General features: G+C 46.6%; 1 protein-coding gene across 1 annotated transcript in view; it reads right to left on the minus strand.

The window, feature by feature from the left end:
• Positions 1 to 794: 794 nt before the first annotated feature.
• SLC48A1 (solute carrier family 48 member 1) overlaps positions 795 to 22,913 on the minus strand; it is a 33,701-nt gene continuing 11,582 nt past the window's right edge. Inside the window, exons 2-3 of the mRNA XM_053301210.1 lie at positions 9,819 to 9,986; positions 795 to 4,785 (exon numbers count right to left, since the gene is read on the minus strand). Coding sequence (XP_053157185.1) covers positions 4,649 to 4,785; positions 9,819 to 9,986 — 305 coding nt within the window. The 3' untranslated portion in view covers positions 795 to 4,648. The remainder of the gene's footprint in view (positions 4,786 to 9,818; positions 9,987 to 22,913) is intronic.

The raw sequence follows: 22,913 nt of genomic DNA on the forward strand, positions 1-22,913 counted from the left end.
ACCCCATGCTAACTGGGCAACGAGGCACCTTTTAATGTGGTGATTCTCTTTATTTAGCAGGGAGAGAGGAAAACTGGCCCTCTCCACCCCCAGCACAGAACCTCCAGTGACTGTTGCTGGCAGGGTGGATTTGATTTAAATCAAACTGATTTAAATCAAACTGATTTAAATCACGATTTAAATCACTAGCAGGGTGGATAAAAATCAAAAAAATCTGATTTAAATCAAAAAAATCCAATTTTTGATTTAAATTGGATTTTTTTTATTTAAATCGGATTTTTTTTATTTTTATCCACCCTGCTAGTGATTTAAATTGTGATTTAAATCGTGATTTAAATCAGTTTGATTTAAATCAAATCCACCCTGGTTGCTGGTGTCTATTTTATGTTTCTTTTTAGAATGTGAGCCCTTTGGGGAGAGGGTTCCATCTTATTTGTTTGTTATTTCTCTGTGTAAACCGCCCTGAGCCATTTTTGGAAGGGTGGTATAGAAATCAAATCAAATAAAAAAATAATAAAAAATTATATCAGGGCTGCACAACTTCAGACCTCCAGCTGTTGTTGAACTACAGTCCCCACCATCCGACTATTGGCCCCTGTAACTGGGGATGATGGGAGTTGTAGTCTAACAGCTGGAGGGACCTGCTCTAAGGTCATTATCCTCATATTGCAGATGGGGAGGCTGGAAGGGAGTGACTTGCCTACAGCTACCTGGTGCATCCAGGCAAAGGTAAGATTCAAACCAGAGAAGCCTCCACTGGCAGCTCAGTCAATTAGGAACTATGCTACAGCAGCTCACAAGCCTAGTGGCAGCTCAAAGCTGCATTTATTTCATGAAATCAAGGGTCTGCTATACAAACACAAAGCCCACTATGCACAGAAGTGCATCAGGATCTAAAGAGCAACCGGAGCAAATAGTAACTTTACCCCAGTGTACTTGTGACAAAATGATCACTCTTAACATCCATACAGCAATAAAGTGCAGGATATTCAATGCTTTCACACTACTGTCGAGTGCAATCTTACCCTCTGTACACACGTCGAGCTGGAACCTTGTAGGATCTTCACAGTGCCACCTGCTGGCCAGCTGTGGCATTCTGAGAAGAACCCAGCCTTTTTCATTACCATTGCAGTGGCTGGAATGGCTTCTTCTCAGCCAGCTGGCGGCACTGTGAAAATCCCATGTGGTCCCTGTGCAGCATGTGTACATAGGTCAAGATAGCACTCAGAAGTAGGGTGGTAGCCTGCAGCAGTGTGTGTACAGGGAGTTAGATCATGCTTTGAACTTCACAAGAGCTTTGAACAATCCACAATATCTTGTCATATGAAAGTGGCCACACACTGAAGTGGCAGGGAACACTTTTACAACTGTAAAGTAGTGCTTCTCTAGATTTCCACATAGCAGACGATGGGTGGTAACAAGTTTCCCTTCTGGCAGAACAATCACAGCTGGCTTACTAAGGGTGTAACTTGACAAGGTGGTAAGAGAACCAACAGAATTCTCACTTTTTTAAAATTAACAATAGGGAGACACTGTCCCCTTCCTCCCCCCACACTTTAGATGAAAGCGGTCTAGTAAAATATATATGCTTAATCTCCATGAAGAGCATGCACAGGGTCACAGCAAAAAGCAAACACCTATGGGCACAAATGCTACATAGCAGCCCTTAGTTGTGCACAGGGACAAGGCCAAGAAATGATATGAATTGAAATCCAGATGCCACCCACAGCACAGAATACTACATTAAGTGGGGAAAGCATTGCCCCCCTTTAATGATGTCCAAATCTGCTGCCCCCAGGGCGGTACCACTTTACCAAAGACAGGGCCAGCCTTTCTTGTCCATACTTGGACCAGTGCATCCAATCGGCATTGCTCCACCATTCAGAGCCGAGCCTCTTCACTGTCTGTAGAGCTGCCCACCAAGCACCCAGCTCCCCTCTGCAAGAAATACCCAGTCACACACTTTGTCTTTTTCCTTTATTTGTAAGAAAAGTGGTATGTGAGCAGCCTTCTCCTGGCGAGTCCTTTGTGCATCAACCCCAAATATTGTGCATGAAGAGGGAAGGGCAAGACATGGTGGCAGAGTTAAACAGGGATGAAACAAGAGGGATGAAAAACAGCATATGGATATAGTGCAAGACCACTGGTGTGGCTGTGTGACGTCAAAGAGCCCAGTCCTCTGCTGAGCTGAACGTGGAGGCTTCCAAGGAGTTAGGAAAATGTGCTGAATGGCTGGATTCTAGCTTTCCCTATCTTTCGTGGTGGGGTACTCCTATCCCCCTCCACCCCCGCACACACACATCTACATATATACACACACATAAGTCACAATGGCCAATCACACTTTAGTTTGCTTGGATCTTCTCCTCTTATTCCATCATACAGACCAGGGTTCCCAGTCTTGGGTCCCACATTTGAACAGCTCCAATCCTCCCTACCACAATGGCTTTCTGCTGATGGAAGTTGTAGTCCAACAACATCTGGAGACCCAAGGTTTGGAAACCCCTGAAACAGACCATGAGCCAATCAGATTTGCCCTTTGACTTTGCCTACAGTTAGGCTGAAAGACCCTCCCCTAGATTTCCACACATCAGGCACCCTGGAGCTCCCTGCTTTTAGGGGAGAAGTTCAAAAAATGTGGGTCCCCTAGACACAGTGGTACTCTGACAATTGTGCCCGATGACTCATCTTTGACATGTGGATATTAAAGGCACAGGAAGCATGAGCTAGAAGAACAGTGGCTAGATCCAACCACTGCCTCTGCCCACTTTTCAAGCCTCCAGCCTTGTTTCCTGGGGATAGCTTGACATGCTTTCATGAGCCCTACTTTGGAACCATGATAAGTCCAAGGTAAATAACCTCTGTGTCCACACAGGGGCCAAAGGATTCCCATTATGTTGCTCCCAGCCAACTTAGAAATAAGCATGGTCAACCACAAAGGACAGAAGTTAATAGTCTGAGACACTGTGGAGGAGGAATCATGTGTTTAAGTCCACATAATAAGGTGGGATATGGGAAGATCCCATTAGTTAAGCTTTCATCTTTAGAGTTCCAGCAGGAAATCCTGGCAATGTATTCATTAGCGCTAGCCTCTGAGTAGGGGCTCTCCTCTGAACGAGACTCTGTGATCCAAGGAGATGCTAGCCACTCTTACGCTAGGACAGAAAGCAATGTTTATCACAAACTTGAGCTGGGAGGGCATTGTGTGCCCAATCCACTTTAGACATACAAGAAAGACCCAATCCGCTTTAGACATACAAGGAAGAGCAGCAGGGGAAGGAGACCACAGAACATATAGCAGTACTACTGAACCTTTTTGGGGTGAGGCTGCAGTGGCAAATCTTTTACAGGACACAGAGACTGAGACCCAAATGACACACACAGATTCCAAGCACCCATTCCTTCTTTTGGCATCACACCTGCCTTTGGTTGCTCCCGACCAATCTTGACATTTAAATTTTTCTCCAATTAAATAAAAAAGCTTTTAAGAGACACACCACGGAAACAGCTAACTGGTTTACTTACAGCACATTGCAAAATGCTAGAATTCAGCTGTGGTGCCGTTTAATGCCGTCCCCAGCGGCTGACCAAAGTTCCAAGCAACAATTCTGACGTGACTTTCCCCCCTATGTGACAATTGTACACGCCAGTCCAAACATCTATGTGGCCAGATGCAGACATACAATGAGCTCCCTGGCTCGGGAACTGGCTTTGTTGAGCTTGTTCCGCTATCCTCATGTTAGAATGTAACACAGTTTTAGACACAACCACAAAGTCTCTGGATAGGAAGAAGAGATGTTTGCAATTGGACCTTGAACACACACAAACTCTGAAAAGCATTTCAAGTCTCTTTCATGTTCCACAGGGACAGCAGCAGCACAGCTATATAACATCACTTAAATCTCACTTAAAACTATCAAAACCCGACCACTTAAAAGTGCCAAGAGAATAAGCGGGGCTGAGGGAGGGGCAAATTGGGTGCATCAACACCCACAGGTTCCTGCTCCCTAAAGCTGTGAACAATGAAAACAAACTGGGGTGAAGAATGTCGTCCAAAATAGTCTTCTCTTAAAATGGATTCATGCCTTGCTCTATGAAAATACCTCTGTATGAAAGTAGTACAAATTGACCCTCCTTTCACATCCTTGGGCCTTTACTGAGCACCTCACAAGCAACAAAAATGGCTGCTGTCTAAAGGAAAAGGCTATCAAGGATTCCCTAGGGTGCATATACCACTTTCTTGAGCCTTTTGGAAGTCTAACCCATGGCTCCAAAAATGGGTGTGGTTGGGGTGGGAACCATACCATCAGGCCTAGGAGGACTTGGACCAGATCCCTGGTGTTCAAGCTCCGAGGAGCCTGAACTCTGAGTCATTTCTCAGAACAGAATAGGACACACACTCTTGTGAAAGGTAACGAAAAGACAAGACTGACAGCCAAACAGCAAGCAACCGGAAAGAAGCCATTAGGAAGAGCCCCTACTGAACCCAGTGGAGATAATGCTGAGGTGGAAATGGGTTCCCTCCATCTCCCCCTTGCAGGCTTCCTTCTTGCCAGCCAGTTGTTCTGAGAGCCGGCTTCAATGTCCAGAAGTCTTCCGCCACACACACACACCCTTTCCTTAGCATTAGCAGACTGAAGTCTGGGTCTTAGAAGTCACTGAGAATGCTGATGTCCGCAAACTCGTTTCTGTACCGATGGGAGTATAAGCTGAGCAGGAAGGCCCACTTGAAGGAGATGAAGCTCCAGACGCACGACAAGTAGTAGCTCTTTGGGTCTTTGAAGGCTGGCAGAGGGAACAAGCACAATGTGTCACTTTAGCAGAAGAGTATAAACTTTACTGCACATTACTTAAGACAAGGGTGGGCAGACGTCAACTTGCATGATTTATTTATTTTTTTAACTAGGAAGTTAAAACAGAGCCAGCAATTTTTTTAAAAAGCGGCTTGATGGATGAACCAGATGCAAAATGCTGGTTCAGGGGCGGAGCCAATTAACTAGAGCACCCCAGGAGCCACTCACTGGGCTGCAAATACAGTTCTACATGTGAGTCACCAGAGACCAGGGAGATTTTAACACCAGAAGTGGCCAGTAGAGCTGCAGAGACAGTCAAAGGCAACTGATGCAAACACCTATTTTACACTTGAGGGACACCAAAACTGAAAGACTAGCACAAGGCCTGCCACAGCAGATAAATTTTTCCATTTTTTTAAAAAAGGAGGCAATTTTACTTGCTAAACAGTTGGGAACCAGAGAACCTTGATCTACTGCAGATCGTTCAGAGATCAGTGAGTAGATCACGGTCTACCTTTTGCCTGCCCCTGACTCAAGGCTATTGGCCCACTGGATGAAAAGAGTAACACCAATTCAGTAATACGTGGCCTATATGAACAATAGATCAAATGGAGAGGAGAGCTGTAGGGGTGTGCACGGAACCGCGGAGTTGCGGTCCGGCACTGGGGTGGGGGGTTCCATTAAGGGCGGGGGGGGGCTTTACTTACCCCTCCCTCCCTTTCGAGTTTTTGCGCCGTAAGTACCATAAAAAATGCGGGCTGCAGGATCCCTCTCTGCCCGCTTCTATTCTCTTTGATGGCTCCGCGCTCGGGCGGGCGGCAGCTGCCACCACTGAAGCCCCCTCGAGAAGCCCCCTCGAAGCTCTTTCGGTACCTTAAATCTCGCCCGGACCGAGTCTGACCACACTCGGGCGGGCGGCAGCGAGATGTCCTTCCGCCCGCCTGCTCCCTTCCCTGCCGTCTGCAAAGTGCAGGAAGCCTTCTGCGCGCATGCGCAGAAGGCTGAGTGCAGGAAGCCTTCTGCGCACGCGCGCAGAAGGCTTCCTGCACTTTGCAGACGGCAGGGAAGGGAGCGGGCGGGCGGAAGGACATCTCGCTGCCGCCCGCCCGAGTGTGGTCAGACTCGGTCCGGGCGAGATTTAAGGTACCGAAAGAGCTTCGAGGGGGCTTCTCGAGGGGGCTTCAGTGGCGGCAGCTGCCGCCCGCCCGAGCGCGGAGCCATCAAAGAGAATAGAAGCGGGCGGAGAGGGATCCTGCAGCCCGCATTTTTTATGGTACTTACGGTGCAAAAACTCGAAAGGGCGGGAGGGGTAAGTAAAGCCCCCCCCGCCCTTAATGGAACCCCCGACACAAACCCTCCCGAACCAAAACCACCCCATGTCCGGACCGTTTCGGAGGCCAGTAGAATGGCCTCCGAATCGGTCTGTGCACACTCCTAGAGAGCTGGTCTTGTGGTAGCAAGCATGACTTGTCCCCATAGCTAAGCAGGGTCTGCCCTGGTTGCATCTGAATGGGAGACTTGTGTGAGCACTGCAAGATATTCTCCTTAAGGGATGGAGCCGCTCTGGGAAGAGCAGAAGGTTTCAAGTTCCCTCCCTGGCTTCTCCAAGATAGGGCTGAGAGAGATTCCTGCCTGAAACCTTGGAGAAGCTGCGGCCAGTCTGTGAAGCCAATACTGAGCTAGATAGACCAATGGTCTGACTCAGTATATGGCAGTTTCCTATGTTCTAAACTTTATTTAGAGGTCCAGGTGTGCTTCTTCCCCCATCACACATACCCCATTTCTGGTTAACAACCACCGACACCTACACTCTATGAATTTGTCCTGTGAAAATACATGTTATTATTAAATTCTATTTTAAAAGTATCACACACTACCTCTGTTAACTCTTAACCATTAAAAACCGATCTAAAGAAGAAAATCTTAAAGCCCTCATTGTAGAAAATATTCTGGTTTCAGTCTGTAAGAATTTCCAGGCCACAACTGTAGATCAATTGCTCAGAGTTCTCCAGTGTGTCTCCTTAGCCTACAGGCCTGGCACATATTCACTCCAGAGGATGCTCTTGGCTGACCTTGCAATGCAGCACAAGGGAGAAGCTGTTCTCTGAAGCTTGCAGGGCCCAAAGCATTTGGGGATTTCCAGAAGGCTCTGTTTTGTAGTCTCCTCTAGAGGCTAGCTCCTTCTATCCCTTAACCCAGAGAAGTGGTAGACCTTTACCACTTAACTACCACCACCACCCCGCATGCAAAAACTCAATCTTGAAAAAGCCTCAGTACACCAGAGGCACATCTTCTGTTGTTATGCTCCAGAAGTGCTTTAATCCATATTTAGCACAGAATTCCATATCCCATTACTTTAAAAGACAGGAAGCTGCCTGACCCCTATCCAGGCTTCGGCAGTCCTACCTCAGGTGAAGCAGTAGGATTGAGGCTGATCCCGGTGTTGCCTCCCTTGCAGCCCGAGTTTTTAACACGGGATTTTACCTGGGTTAAAGGGTGCGAGCGTGCAAATGCTTGGGCTGCGGGCAGCCCGAGTGTACACAGAGCTGCGTGCCTAGAGCACCCAACTTGAGGGGGATCCTTCAATCTTCCTCACTTTCTGCTTGGAGCAGTGTGGATCATGTGGGTGCACGGTTGCATGCCAAAAAGGAGGGTCTGCACGGAAGGTAGGTTCAACCCTGCTTCCCCCCGCTCACCCGCCCCTGTTATGGTCATGAGAATGACCTTACTGAGTTGGTCCATCCAGCCTAGTGTGTCCTCTGGTTGGCAGTGGTTCTCTAAGCCTTTTGGCAAAGGTCTTTCTCAGCCCTGTTGCCCTAATTCTTCTTAAATGGGTACCAGAGATCTAACCCAAGGGCATCTGTCTAAAAAACATATGCTCTGCCACTAAGCAAAGGGTAGCAGAATTTAGGTTTTCTTGGTGTAGAATTCTGAACTTTTTTGACTGTATGAAGAACTGGCCCACAGTTGTTGTTGATTATTATAATTATAATTATTATTTCTTGTTTACACAGTCAGGCAGGTATTATTGACTGGTTTGTTTTATCCAGACATCGAGTCCTTCCCAAGGATCTGGGATGGCTGAATTTTATTATCAGTGTTGTTGCTGTTGTTATTATAGATATTGTCGCAGAATATAAGCTGTTCCCAGTAATGTTGCTTTTTGTAATTGGCTGATGGTGATTTCTGTGGCCCCTATGGTGTTGAGGTGCTCTTCAAGGTCTTTTGGAATTGCACCTAGGGTGCCATTTACCACTGGGATTATTTTGGTCTTTTTCTGCCACAGCCTTTCAATTTCCATTTGTAGATCTTTGTATTTTGTGGTTTTTTTCTATTTCTTTTTCTTCTTCTATTTATTATTATTATTTATTTACACAGTCAGACAGGTGTTATTGACTGGTTTGTTTTATCCAGACATCGAGTCCTTCCCAAGGACCTAGGATGGCTGAATTTTATTGTCAATGTTGTTGCTGTTGTTATAGATATCGTCGCAGAATTATTATTATTATTATTATTATTATTATTATTATTATTATTATTATCATCATCATCATTATTATTGGCAGCTGATATTTCAGGGTGCTTTTTGGTTTAGAGTAGGGCTACACAACTCTGTTTTTGCACTACAGCTCCCAAAATCTCCAACAGCCGTGGCCAATAGTCAGGGATTATGGGAATTGTAGGCTAATATCTGCAGGAGGATTGAAGTTGTGCAGCCCTGGTTAGAGGGAAGGTGAGCATGGCGACTTTTGCCAGGTGCTTGGACCCCAATTATGGTCTCCAGGGGGTGTGGCTAGATTTGATTGGTGGAAAGAATTCCATGGGTTCCAGAACCTGGAGGAGAGAGGTCAGTTGAGAGGTAACTGACGGTGAGGGAAGCAGCAACTGACGGGCTGAAAACTAGATGCGGAAGGACAGGCCAGGAAAACAGCTGGTTAAAATCTAAAGGGTATGGAGGAATGGTGGGCTGGAGTTAAGGAAAGGAGCTGGTGGGTAGAAAAAGTGTGAAGTCTTATCTCCACCTTCAGAACAGTTTCCAGGTTCAAATTCAGCCACTTTTATCGCTAAAGCCATAGCCGCCAAAGTCCAGGATTATTAGAGGTTGAAGAAATACTGTAAACAGTAATCTTTTAATTTCTATACCAAGTTAAAAGGATCGCCTTTGTAAAAACACAGGAGGCCCTTGAATGTTGCGGGGTTTATTTATTGTTAAATTTATACCCCGCCTTTCATTAAGAAAATCCCAAGGCATTAAGCTTCCACGGTTTTGAACTTTCATAGGCAACTTCCTTGTATACAAGTTTAGTTATCATCGGGTAGTTTGGATCTTTTGTGGGGTTTTCCAGTTGGGATTTAAAAGCTAAAGTGAAAATCCTTTCAACTTTTAAAAACCCCCCACCCCCACAAATGACCAAAACTACCCCCGATAACTAAATTTGTATACTGAAGATGAGCAGCCCGCATTGCTTCTCAGCTCAGAAGGGGCTGGATATTCAGATCCCCAACCCCTGCTCAGCTGAGCAGCAGTGCAGGCTGCTCATTCGCACAGATGGGGGGTTATAAAAGTTAAACCCCTCCTACTTTTCAATCCCCAGCCCTGCTGATTAGTAGCCCAACCTGCTTCTCAAGAACCCCAAGGAACCTAATCCCATTTTTAAACTTAAGTTTAAGTTTCACAGTTAACTTTTGCTGTACTTTTATGGAAGGTTACCCCCACATACCCAAGGGCTTCCTGCAATAAATTTTGTTTACTATCTAACTGGATGGACTCTGTTCTTGTGACTCTCATGCCTACAGCATTTATCACCTGCCACTGGCAGTGAATGTTGGCTCTTGAAGAGAGAAATATTGTTATAGTGAAGGTTCGTAGTGGATAAATGGTGTCAGCGGATCAAGGAAAAGGGAAGATGGATTTGGTTGCCAGGGTATAGAGTGGCAGAACCAACACACCTGCACTGAAACCTCCTCGGGCCTTGCTATTACAGAGCCTGATGACAGTCAGCCAACACACAAAGCAATACTTACATTGGTGCTGCATGATGGCCAGGGCCAGGAACGTGCAGAATGCCGCCACAGCAAGTACACAAAAGAGGAGGCCAACACCGAGGAAGAACTTCAGCCCTTTCAGCCAGGTCCTCCAGTAATCCTGCACGTACATCACATGCGTGATTAGAGCCCAGAGGGCCAGCACTCCTGTTTGAGCAAAGAGAAAGAGTCAGGCCAGGGAAAGACAGCTCCAGAGCTGATCAGCAACCTTGCTTAGGCTTCAGGCTCTCAAAAGGTAAGTGTGGAGAACAGCTAGCCCGACATTCCCCAAGGTCACCCCCAGATGTAGCCTCAGTTGTGAGAGGGAAGGGGTTAATCCATCCCATGTCTTCCTCTTTCCTCCACTATTCCCAACTCTCTCTGGGCTACTGGGGAGCTCTGGCACTGATCCTCCCTGCTGGTACCTGGTTGGCTTATGAACGGGTGTCTACAGGATTGGCAGGACCCCTGGCCATATTCCTCGGACTCTGAGTTTCCTGACAGGAGAGCAAGGTGTCCCTGTTGCGTTGACAACAGTCTCAACCTTCCCCACCCCAGACATCTTGCCCTCCTTGACGTCAGCTTGTCAGGTACTCCCCTGATAAATCAACACACTCTCTTCCCGACCGGCAAATGTGGCATCGGGGAGTCCCTGATGGCACGTCTCTTAGGATCCAATGCACTTCACTGCAGAAGGCATAGGCCTAATTCTCACGAAGGTGGGGAAACCCATATCTACAATGCAACACATCAAACTGCAGATGGGGGAAGAATGCTCCTCATCATTCAGTAGTATTCCTTGCCCACAGAAAACTAGCATGTCCAGAGTGGTGGAACCTTGAATGCTCATTAGGAAACTGCCCTATACCGAGTCAGAGCATTGGTCCATCTAGCTCAGTATTGTCTCTTGAGTGGCTTTTCCAAGATTTCAGCCTGCGCTATCTGGAGATGCCATGGATTGAACCTGAGACCTTTGTCATGCAAAGCTCTACCACTGAGCTGCAGTCCCATCTCCAAACTGATTTATAGAGAAGAGTTCTCAGTGGCTGCCCCTCATGTTTGGACTTTGTCACTGCTGCAGGCTTTGCAAAACCCAGAGCCCTGCAGATGTTCTGGAGAGTTGGTGTTATAGAGCATGGGCATTTTCTGCATGCAGAGGATTGTTTTGTACTATAGAGAAGCATTCCTTCACATGGGTTCCCATGTGCCATCTATATCTGTGTAGCCCAGGCACAAATGAGAATTAGGCCCCTTTGTTGCAACACCAGTGTCGCATGCTATGCCCACATTCAGTTTGCATATGCAGGCATTCCTCCAAGTTACAAACATCCATCCATACAAACAAAGCTCCACAACATACTACTTTTATGGAAGCCCCCAACTTACAAATGTCAACTTGCACATAAAAACAAGTCGTTGATCTTGGAACTACTTGCGTTCTGAGTTACGAACTTCCGCCTTACAAGTGAACTTTAGAAATGCAACCCGCTTATAAGTCGAGGACCTCCTGTACTCTGTGCTAATAAAATAAATACTTATAAATCTCTGTATCATATTGGTTTACTTGTTTATAAAAAGAACAATCCCACTCACTCAGGCTTCAGTGGCAGTTTACAATGAATAGTAATAATTACACTATAATGCACATGATGCAAGATATTTCTCGCACAGAAAAATCAGGCAGCACCTTAAAAACACCCTGGCAACAAGCCAAAAGCCTTCCTGAAATAATAATTTTTCATTCAACAAACAGGGAAGAGCCAATCATACAGGCCTCTCTGAGAGAGGAGTTCCAATGTTAACATCTACCTCAATGTTTAGGCGAGAGAGAGAGAGAGAGAGAGAGAGAGAGCGCACACACAGTGTTCTGCTGCTGCCTTAAAGGTCATCAGCTCTGCATCCTGTACTATTCTCACACTACCACTTAGTTGCCAACAAAGACCGGCCAAAAAGACCATATACATAGGCTTTCTCTCTCTTTTATAATGTTGCTTTATAAAGAGATCTTTTTGATAGGAGTTGCTGGGGATTGAAACTGAGAGGAGAGCTGGTCTGGTGGTAGCAAGCATGACTTGTCCCCTTAGCTAAGCAGGGTCTGCCCTGGTTGCATCTGAATGGGAGACTTGACGTGTGAGCACTGCAAGATATTCCCCTCAGGGGATGGAGACGCTCTGGGAAGAGCAGAAGGTTTCAAGTTCCCTCCCTGGCAGCATCTCCAAGATAGGACAAGATTTTTTTTTTTAATAGGACAAGATATTTTATTGAACCAACAAACTATCAAAGCATACAGTACGTTGCCAAAGCACAATTATATACAAAGTAGTTGTTTGTACATTATATATCTACAAAGATTTACACACAAGGTTTTGGAGACTCACAGGGTTATAAAGTATATGCAGGCAGTACTGTAACTCGGGGATGGGGGATTACAAGGCACAACAGGTAATCGGGGGGGGGGGGGCAGTACGTCCAACGTCCATTTCCATAATTTGTCCCATTGCTGTTTAGAAGAGATACACTTGTCTTTTTGCACATAACCATACAAACTTTTCCAGAAGAGATTTACTGTCTGAGAGAGATTCCTGCCTGCAACCTTGGAGAAGCTGCTGCCAGTCTGTGTAGACAATACTGAGCTAGATAGACCAATGGTCTGACTCAGTATATGGCAGCTTCCTATGTTCCTATGATCTCAGACATGCAAAGCATTGCCTTAAAAAGGAGCACCACCCCTCCCATACATGGCTGTCTTGGCACAGTTGCGCTGGCTGCCAGCTTATTCCCAAGTCCAATTGAAGGTGCTGCTTCTTGGCTTTAAGGCTTATGCAGACTGGGTCCAGCTTCCCTAAAGGACTGCGTCAGGGAGTCTCAAACTTTGGACCCCAGAGATGTCACTGGACTAAAACTCCCATCATCCCCAGCCACAATCCCCATCCAACGGCATTTGGGGACCCAACCTGCAGAACCCCTGGTCTACATACATCTCTCCTGGTGCCTTACGCCCAGGGTGGAAACCTTGCTTTATGTCCTTCACGGTGTTTCACAGTCACACTATCAAAGCCTAGTCCATCAGTGCATGGCACAAGGCATTCTTAGTGGTGGCACTCCTCCTGTGCAATAGTCTGCCTAAAGAGGCCTGTCAGTGAAGACCTGCCTGCTTAAAAAATAATAATAACACAACTCTCAAGCCTAAGCTTTTAGGGTCACTGTCAGAGGGTGGGAAGACTGGGCATTTGCCAGCAAAGGACCTACAACAGTGATGCCACACTCTCTTGGGCACAGAGGACCGGAGACGGCCATGGACAATGAGATGGTGTTCTCTGTTTGCATGCAAAAGGTCCTATTCTCAATTCCTGGCATCCCTGGTTAAAAGGATCAGGTCGCAAGTGATGAAGAAGACCCTGTCCTGTAACCCTAGAGAGCTGCTGCCAGCCAGAGCAGAGAATACTGGATTAGATGGACCTACGGTCTGACTCATTCCAAGGCAGTTTCATATCTTTACAACCCGCCTCTTCCAAGTTACCTTAATCACAGAGATCATCAAGGTCACCTAGCATGAGGAACTCTAAAATATAGAATCCACTGTAGTCTTTCCTGGCTTCTCTTTTAAAATTAGTTCTAGTTCTGTTTTAATGCTGTTTGCATGGCATTTTAACCAGCAATCCACAATTTTTTGGTTGGTCTCTATTACCAAGCCAAGACTGTGGTTGCCTGGGCATTTTTCACACAGGGCTTTACCTAGCATCCCCTCCAGAATGGAGGGTGAGTGTTTACATATCAGGCAGATTTACCCTGAAGTCCCTGTGAGCTATCGGGGAGTACTTCACACACAACTCTGGTTTTTCACTGCGGGTCAGAATGTAGCCAGATTTATATCCAGGGTAAAAAAATCCACTTTTTGCATCATTTTTTTGGGACAACTTTGAGCTGGCAGTAAAGCCTGCTATGTGAAGAACTCCCTGTGCCATGCAAATTCTAAACCACTTTTTTGTTCTCCAACATCAAGCAATCCACCTACAAACCTTCAGAGTCTCCCCAGCCAGAGAGAGGCAATGATGTAATGAATGCCCTCGTGTGGCGAAAAAGGTCGTGGCAGGCAATAATGAGGGGGCAGCCAAGATGCAGAGAGGAAAGAGTGGGCAGATCTGCAGCAATTTCAGGATGGTGTCAAGGGGCAAACTATACAAGTTGCATGCAAGAGGGACTCTGCTTAGGAATGGTGGTGGGGAGAGGAGAGTTTGCAGCACTGGAGCAGTAGGGAGGAGAGGGCTTCATTCTCAATACCCTGCATTTTGAACCCCCACATGGAGAGAGCAGAATATGGGGTGGGTGGATTTGCAACACAGAAGCTGTGAGCAGGGACAGAATTGAGCCCCCCACTGCTTCTCTGCTCCAGATTCTCCTCTTCCAAATCAGCTCTCACTCTCTCTCATACAAAGAAAGCATCAGGACAGGACTCTCTTATGCAGTCAACGTGTATAGCTAGGCTTTGAAGCAAAAGCAGACAACTACAAAAGGCTGAAGACTTTGATTTGATCACAAGCAGACTGCATAGGAATAACTGTAGAGCATCTGCTCAGAAGGGGCTGATTTTACTAGGAAACAAAAAATAAAACCCAACACTGCTACTTTACAAAATTATACCACCCCCTTATACACTAGGGCTGTTCTCACAACCAGGAACAAGGCAGAAGTCTCCAATGCTAATCCAGAAGCCATGCGTGCTTCTGATTGGACATCCTGAGAATCCTATATGTAAGGTAGGAGGAGGGGGAAATGATCACCTGTGAGTTGAGTATGGAGGTGGGCAGCAGCGACAAGTCCAGAATGTGTACCCAGCTCCAGTGGAGGGGAAAGCACTTCCCCTGCATCTCCCGCCTCCATATCCAGATCACAGACAAGTGTTTTCCCCTCCTCCTTCCTTACTTGTAGAATTATCATGATGGCCAATTGGGAGCATGCACAGCTCCACAACCAGAGTCGGAGGCATCTCCTACCCTATTCCCAGTTGTGAGAACAGCCCTACTATCCTACATGTGTACATGATTTCCCATTCTGGTTTGGAAGCAAACTATGGTTAGACACAGTCATCATTTTCTAGTCTGAATAATGCAGCAAATGAAGGTTACCACAAACCAGAAGGTAAAAAGAAATCAGCAAGGGGAGGGCAACACAAGCCTGCAGAATGTTGTCAATGGCCAAACCATGCTTTGGCTGTGATCTCTGAACCAGGCCAAGATTCTACATTCAAAGGAAATGACTTAAAGATCCACAACAAATGGGAGTAGGATCAAATATAGGATGCTGATCACCTTAATTTGCCTACCCCAAGAAACAAATGGGGCAAGGTTCTGAGAGAGTCCAGTGGAAATAATCCTCTCTAATAAAACGCTTGGTGTCCGTCCGTGGACGGACACCAAGCGTGCGTTCGTGCCTGGCCTGTTCTGGGCATGCCCAGAACAGGGCAAGGGAGGCACGAACGGCAGGACCCGGCGGCCATGTTGGGGCCGGGCGAAGGAGAAGTGGCCGCCGCCTACGCCAGGAGGAGAGTGCGGGAGAGGCGGCGGCGCAGCCGTGGCCACGGCCAGAGGTGGCGGTGGCCGCGACGGGGCAACTGGCGGCGGGAGTGCGGGTGAGGAGGCGGCAGGGCCAGAAGCGGCCGCCGCAAATAAAGGAGAGAGGCGCCGGGGGAAGAGGCGGCGGGGAAGCTGGCCGAGGTGGCGGCGGAGCCGCCGCCGAGGCCTGGCGCCGCCAGTAAAGCCGGGCGGGGGGGGGAACCTTGGGGCCCGATCCCACCATTCCCGTCCCCCCGCCAAATTACTAAGGGCCAAATTGGCCCTGAAAAATGCCACCGCCGAACCGCCCTCCCAGCTGCCCGATCCCACCATTTGTACAGGAAAGAGGAGCTCGCTAGCAGAGCTCCTCTTTCTGCAAAGGCTCTTCTCAAACTGGCGCTTTGAGCGGAAAGGGCGTCCTTTCCGATCAAAGCGCCAGTTTGAGAAGAGCCTTTGCAGAAAGAGGAGCTCTGCTGGCGAGCTCCTCTTTCCTGTACAAATGGTGGGATCGGGCAGCTGGGAGGTTCGGCGGCGGGGGCCGAAAGCATTACTAGCGCCCGTTTTTCAACGGGCTAAAATTCACTTGTGAACTATAAATCCCTAAGCAAGCACTTGAAGGACTGGCAGGTAGAATCTGCTCTTTTTCTATCATCAACTATCCTGACTGTTAACACAACCAAGAGATTAGAGTGCATCAAGTGTACCTAGTCTGCATGGAATTGATCCACTAAGTCACATCCTTAGTAGCTAATATGCTGGACTTTGCCCTGGGATGCTAGTCGCTCACCCATAGGAGAGTCCAGAAGAAAGTTGCCATATTCTCAGCCTCAACCCTAAACTGCCCAGAGACATATTTATCTATCATATTTTTATATTGCCTTATAAGTGTTATGTTATTAATATGGATACGTATGTTTAAAATTTTATACTGTTTTAGATGTTGTGTTGTTGGTCAAAGACCATAATAAAAACTGACTGAACTGCCTGATATGTACATCCCTAGACTTATTTATTTATTTGATTGATTTGATTTGTATACCGCCCTTCCAAAATGGCTCAGGGTGGTTTACAATTAAAAACAAACCACTAAAACAATAAAGAGCTAAAAACAACAACAAAAACAACAACTAACAATTTAAAAACATTTTAAAACAAGAATTAAGCAATTGCAGTAATTAAAACCCCCAAAACCGGGTTAAAATATTAAAACCGGTTTTAAAACCCTGGAAAGCCAGGCCAAACAAATATGTTTTAAGGGCTCTCCTAAAGGCTAATAGAGAATTCAAATTACTGATTTCCACAGGGAGCGCATTCCACAGCCCCAGAGCAGCTATAGAGAAGGCCCGCCTCTGAGTCGCCACCAGACAAGCTGGTGGTAACTGGAGACAAACCTCCTCAGATGACCTTAATGTGCGGTGGGGACCACGCAGAAGCCGTTCAGTGCTTTAAAGGTAATAACCAGCACTTTGTATTTTGCCCAGAAACATATTGGCCGCCAGTACAATTGTTTCAAAACAGGCGTAATATGGTCTCTCCGGGTTACCCCAGAGACCAGTCTGGCTGCCACATTCTGAACTAACTGAAGTTTCCGAACTACGTACAAAGGCAGCCCCACATAGAGCAAATTGCAATAGTCAAGCCAGGAGGTTACCAGCTGGTGCACCACTGTTTTGAGGTCATCCTCTTCAAGGAAAGGGTGCAGCTGTCGAATCAGCCAAATCTGATAGAAAGCACTCCTGGCCATGGCCTCCACCTGAGAAACAGGGTGAGGCCTGGATCCAGGAGTACTCCCAAGCTGCGTATCTGCTCCTTCTGGGGGAGTGTAACCCCATCCAGCACAGGAAGATCTAACTCACCCCTCAGATTTTGAGCCCCCACAATGAGCACCTCCATCTTGCTTGGATTTAGCTTCAATTTGTTATCCCTCATCCAGCCCATTACTGCCTGTAGGCAGGCATTTAGAGAATGAGTGCCATTCCCTGAAGAAGGAAGGGAGAGTAGATGTGGGTGTCATCAGCATATTGATAACACCCAGCACCAAATCTCCTGATGACCTCACCCAGTGGTTTCATGTAGATACTGAAAAGCATTGGTGACAGAATGGAGCCCTGAGGGACTCCATATAACAGCTCCTGCTTTGAGGAGCGACTGTCACCAAGCTCCACCATCTGGGATCAGGAACGGAACCACTGCAAAGCAGTGCCCCCTATTCCCAACTCCCCCAGGCGACCCAGAAGGATACCATGGTCGATGTTATTGAACGCCGCCAAGAGATCCAAGAGGACCAACAGAGTCACACTCCCTCTGTCAATTCCCCGGTAAAGGTCATCCATCAGACTGACCAAGGCTTTCTCAACTCCGTAGCCCGTTCTAAAGCCAGTTTGAAATGGGTCTAGATAATCAGTTTGCTCCAAAACTGCCTGGAGCTGGTTAGCCACCACCCTCTCAATTACCTTGCCCAAACAGGGGAGATTGGAGATTGGCCTATAACTATCCATCACTGAGGGATCCAGGGAAGGCTTCTTAAGAAGAGGTCTAACTGTTGCCTCCTTCAAACAGGGAGGCACCCTCCCCTCCGCGATGCATTTATGATATTAACCAGGCCATCTCCAACAATCTCTCTGCTAGATCGAAGCAGCCAGCAACATATTTAACAGATAAATATGTTTAATACAAATAAATAAACCCTGGTATCTCTAAAACAGGAGCAGTCACGAGGTGGACACAAGGTAGGCTGCAATGGCCTAGTCTGGTGGTTAGGCCCACAACAAGCATGAGAAACAGAGTTGGCCTCACATGTGCACCAACTGCCCTTGTTCATCAGGGACAGACTCTGCTTCCTGGGACTTATCTCTGGTAAAACACTCCCCCCTTCCCACCTTGGGTGTCTCTGTGCCAGTCTCTATCCCTCAGGTAGCAGTGGGGCAGGATGGGAGGGGAGAAGAGAACCTTATAGGCAGCACCTTGGAGGAAGGGTGAGATAGCAATGTAAGAAAAGTGTAAAGATCAGCGTGCACAGATGTGCACTAGAGTTCTGCAGGACCCCTGCTGAAATACTGAAGAGCAGAGTGGATGGATAGATGCATGCACTTTGAACCCCGCACTGAAGGACATCCAAAGGGAGGCAAAACGCTAGTGCAGTTTTCCTTCCACCCATGCACCCACCCACAACTGCCTATCCACATAACGCAAGGGTGGTCAACACAAGGCAGCTGTTAAAGAGTACAATTCCCATCACCCCCAGCCACATATACTGCAGCTGGGGATGATGGGAGCTGTAGTCCAGCAGTAGTTGGAGAGCTCCAGGTTGGTCACTGCTGATATCCAGTTTAACCTATAGCCGGTGGAGAAGAGCCTTCAGTAGTGTGGGGGCTGAGGTGTCAGGCAGAGGGGTCATTCAACACGGATGTTACTACAGCAGCAACAGTGTGAGAATGCACTCCATTTTCATTGGTGAAATGTTGGGAGGAAAGTCTAGAATAGGGTTGCACAACTCAAAAGCCCTGATGGGCCTGAACTTCTTGTGTGGGGGCCGTGGTCAATTTTCAGTGCATTAGCATTAATTAACTTTAATGTAATAATTAAAGGGATTATTGGGCTGCTTGTGGATGTCCCCCACCCCCAGGCCAAGGGAACCACAATTTTAACCCAGGAGAGTGGCCAGAAAATAGGCCCTGCCCCTGCCAATGGGGAGCTTGGAGTGCATGCCAGCCCCCAGCAAATGTCAAGCCCTTCTCTCTCCCTAACTTGCTGTTGCTTTCGGGCTGCAATTCTAAGCATACTTACTTGGGAGTGAGCCTCACTGGGCACACTGTGGAACATATTTCTGAGTAAACATGCATAGCACGGCATTGTCAGGCAGTTTCCAGAGATGGTAGTCCCTTGGACAAGAGGGAACTGACCAAAAGAGTGACCCTCTGCCTTTCTAGGGTGTGCTCTGCCTGCTGCCGCCACCCACTCCAGTCATCACTCAAGCAGCAGCAACTGGATGGCTCACTCATGGGTCCATCACTGCCACATGCATCTCATCTGCAGGACAAGCCAAGAGATCTTCATGACTCCTGATGTTGCTGCAGGATATTCCTACCTGGGGGCAAGCAAAGAAGTCCCCGCGGGATGGATCCAGCCCCCAGGTCTTATGTTGTGCAGGCCCGGTCTAGAAGAATAATGGATAACCAAAACAAGAACAGGGCAATGGACTTCTGTAGCTTCCATTACAAAACTTACGAACGGTTTTGCAAACCCAGCGTGGAATTTCTCAGATTGCAGATGTAAGTTTCCAAATGAGGCAGCAGAGATACAGGCTTCTGGGCTACTTTAAAACACAACTTGATTTTCTTGCAGAAAAAGAAAGGAAAAAAGCCAAATCACCCTCTCTCTCTCAAGCTGTTTTCCTCAGCAGGAAGTGTGCGGTCAGAGGTTTACCCTCACATGTCAGAAACTGATTCAGCACACAACACTCCCTCATGGTATGGAGATACCTGATGCTGCACTTTCCAGAAACCATGACTTAGCAAGAGTTTGGAGCTTTGCAGAAGAAGTCTTCGAAGTGACTCAGCAAAAAAAAAAAAAAAAAAAAAAAGAAGAGGTGGACAACACAGAGAATTTCATGATCTCTGCTCCACCAGAGCTTCTAAGGGTACAATCTCATGATCAGGATGATACAAGTTGAAACGGGGATCTGAGATCCTTGTCCTGTGCACCACGGCCCCTGTGGAGTGTGTTTGTTTAATCATGTTTATATACAACAGTGTACATAATCAAAATTACAATACATAAAAATATGTTTAAAATAAATAAATATATTGTTCTAGGGTTTTGAATTGTTGTAATGTTTTAACTTTCTGCTGTTATTTTAACCCATGTTTTATTTTCTTTGTTGTTATATATCTGTTTTAATTAATATTTTAACTTTTTGTAAACCGCCCAGAGACGTAGGTTTTGGGCGGTATAAAAATATGTTAAATAAAAATAAAAATAAATAAATATAAACATTTAAAAAATGATTAGGATACTTTCACAGAATAAAAACGATTAAAAACAATTCACAAAGTGAAACAAAATAATTCCACAGGATAAAAACAACTAAACAGTTTAAAATTAATTTTAATTAAAAGCCTGAGAAAACAAGTGTGTCTTAAGGGTATTTTAAAAAGCAATCAGAGATAGTGAAACTCTTACTTTGACTGAGAGTGCATTCCAAAGCCCTTGAGCAGCCACAGAGAAGGCCCGGCCCTGCGTGGCCTCCAGAAGATCTGGTGGAAACTGTGAACGGACTTCTCCAGATGATCTTAATAGGCAGCAAGGTTCATGACAAAGAATGCAATCTCTTAAACACCCTGGACCTAGGCCATTCAGAGCATTATAGGTAATGATCAGCACTTTGTATTTCGCTTGGAAACACACTGGCAGCCAGTGCAATTCTTGCAGAATCGGTGTTATATGGTCCCTTCATGTTGTCCCAGACACCAACCTGGCTGCCACATTCTGTACAGCTGTAGTTTACGAACTACGTACAAAGGCAGCCCCATGTAGAATGCATTACAGTAGTCAAGCCTGCAGGTTACCAGCAGATGCACTACCGTTTTAAGGTCACTTACCTCCAGAAATGGGCATTGCTGATGTATCAGCCGAAGCCGATAAAAAGCATCCCTGGCCACTGCCTCAACCTGAGAAACCAGAGAGAATTTTAGATCCAGGAGCACTCCCCCTGAAAGATCAGGTACGTAGCTTGGGAGTGTAATCCCACCAAGAACAGGCAGATCTAAACCATCTCTCGGGTCTTGACCCCCCCACAATCAGTACCTCTGTTCTTGTATTGTGAGAACTCAGTATTTTATTGGTAATCCTGACACCACGGGAATCCCGATTGGCCAGCTCAGATCAGATCCTAGATTACCAATCCAGGCTCAGACTTGGTTCTCCATGACAGCAGATCTGGATTTCTGGTAAAACTCCAGGTTTTCATTCATTCATTCAATTTCTATACCGCCCTTCCAAAAATGGCTCAGGGCACACTTCCAAAAATGGCTAATGATACACATGGGGATCCCAGATCCCATTACTACTTATAAGGGATGTCCCAGTCCTTAAGGATCTTAGCTTCATAAATCTATATGGTAGAACACTATGCTCTCTGGATGCTGGGCAATTTCCCCATCAGGCCCTTCCCTCTCACACCTCCAAGCATGAAAGAAGGGTTGAGGAGCCTGTAGTACAAGGGTTTCCAACCTTGGTCCCCAGATGGTGTTAGACTACAACTCCCATCATCCCCAGCCACAGCTGCTGAAGATCATTGTGACTAAAGATGATGGGAGCTGTAGTCCAACAGCACCATCTGGGGACCCAAGGCTGGGAACCTCTACACTCAGGTACACGAAGAGGGATCAAAGACCAACCTTGACACACCTTCTCTTACTCACAGCCCAGGTTGATTAACTAATGACTGCAGTACCCAGCAGTGGCTTGCACAATGAGCCAGTGCAGATGCAACCAACAGAGCTTCTCTATCTGCTCACATCACTTCAAATGCAATGTTTTTCAACTGAGTTGATTCACACACTTACTGTGCACTTGATGACTGACAGCGTCTCCACTGCAGAGCAATCAAATGATGAACATGCATGCATGAATCAGGCCTTCCATCATCTCAGCATATACTTATGGATGATGAGGATTCTAATCAGTATTTCCTTATGTTTGTTTGGTTTTAATTTGACCGTACAAAGCATACCATAAAATCAATAAGATGGTCAAAATCAATTTGACCCTCAAAGCATACGAGAAAATCAACCAAATACAAGAATGTACCAAATGGATAAATATTATTATTATTACTACTACTACTACTACTACTAATAATAATAATAATAATTTGATTTCTATACCGCCCTTCCAAAAAATATAAAAAATAGGTTTCCTTAAAGACTAAGCATTTGCAACTGGAAGTGCAGATTGAGAAGAGTATAATTTGGTCATCTGTGAGCTGCACGTATGGAGCAGAGTAGGGACTCGATACTCCTGTCATCACTGCTTCCGCCCGTCGTGGGGTTGGAGCATGTTGGCAGTAGAGGCAAATAAGACAGAAGAGGCAGTGGCAGAGGAGAAAGAGTGGCAGCCCAGGACCAGGACCCTTCTCCCCCTCTTTGCCCTGCTCCCAAGGCAGCAGCAGCATCAGCAGCTCCACTACGTCTCTCCCTTCCCTCCCAGACAGTCGTCTCACCATCCCCATCAACTTCTCAGTTTGGACTAGCAATGAGTCAGCAAGTGCCACTTCAAATCATTTCATGTGCCACTTGACACATGGGCCACAGGTTGCTGATCACTGCCCTAGGAGCAGACAAGAGCATGCCAGTGCTTCTGGCCATCCTGCTGGGGAAGCCATGCCTTCTCTGCGATTCCCCTCTGCCAATCTCCTGGGGGGAAACAAGCCACTGCAAAGCAGCCATACAGCTGAGCATGATCTATTTGGTGCGGCTCCAACACAAATAAGTTCTTGGCTGCTACAGCTGGGCTATTTCACAATAGAGCTGTTTTGAACAAC

The sequence above is a fragment of the Hemicordylus capensis genome, chromosome 2 (genome assembly GCF_027244095.1).
Source record: "Hemicordylus capensis ecotype Gifberg chromosome 2, rHemCap1.1.pri, whole genome shotgun sequence".
In the NCBI taxonomy this organism is placed as follows: domain Eukaryota; kingdom Metazoa; phylum Chordata; class Lepidosauria; order Squamata; family Cordylidae; genus Hemicordylus; species Hemicordylus capensis.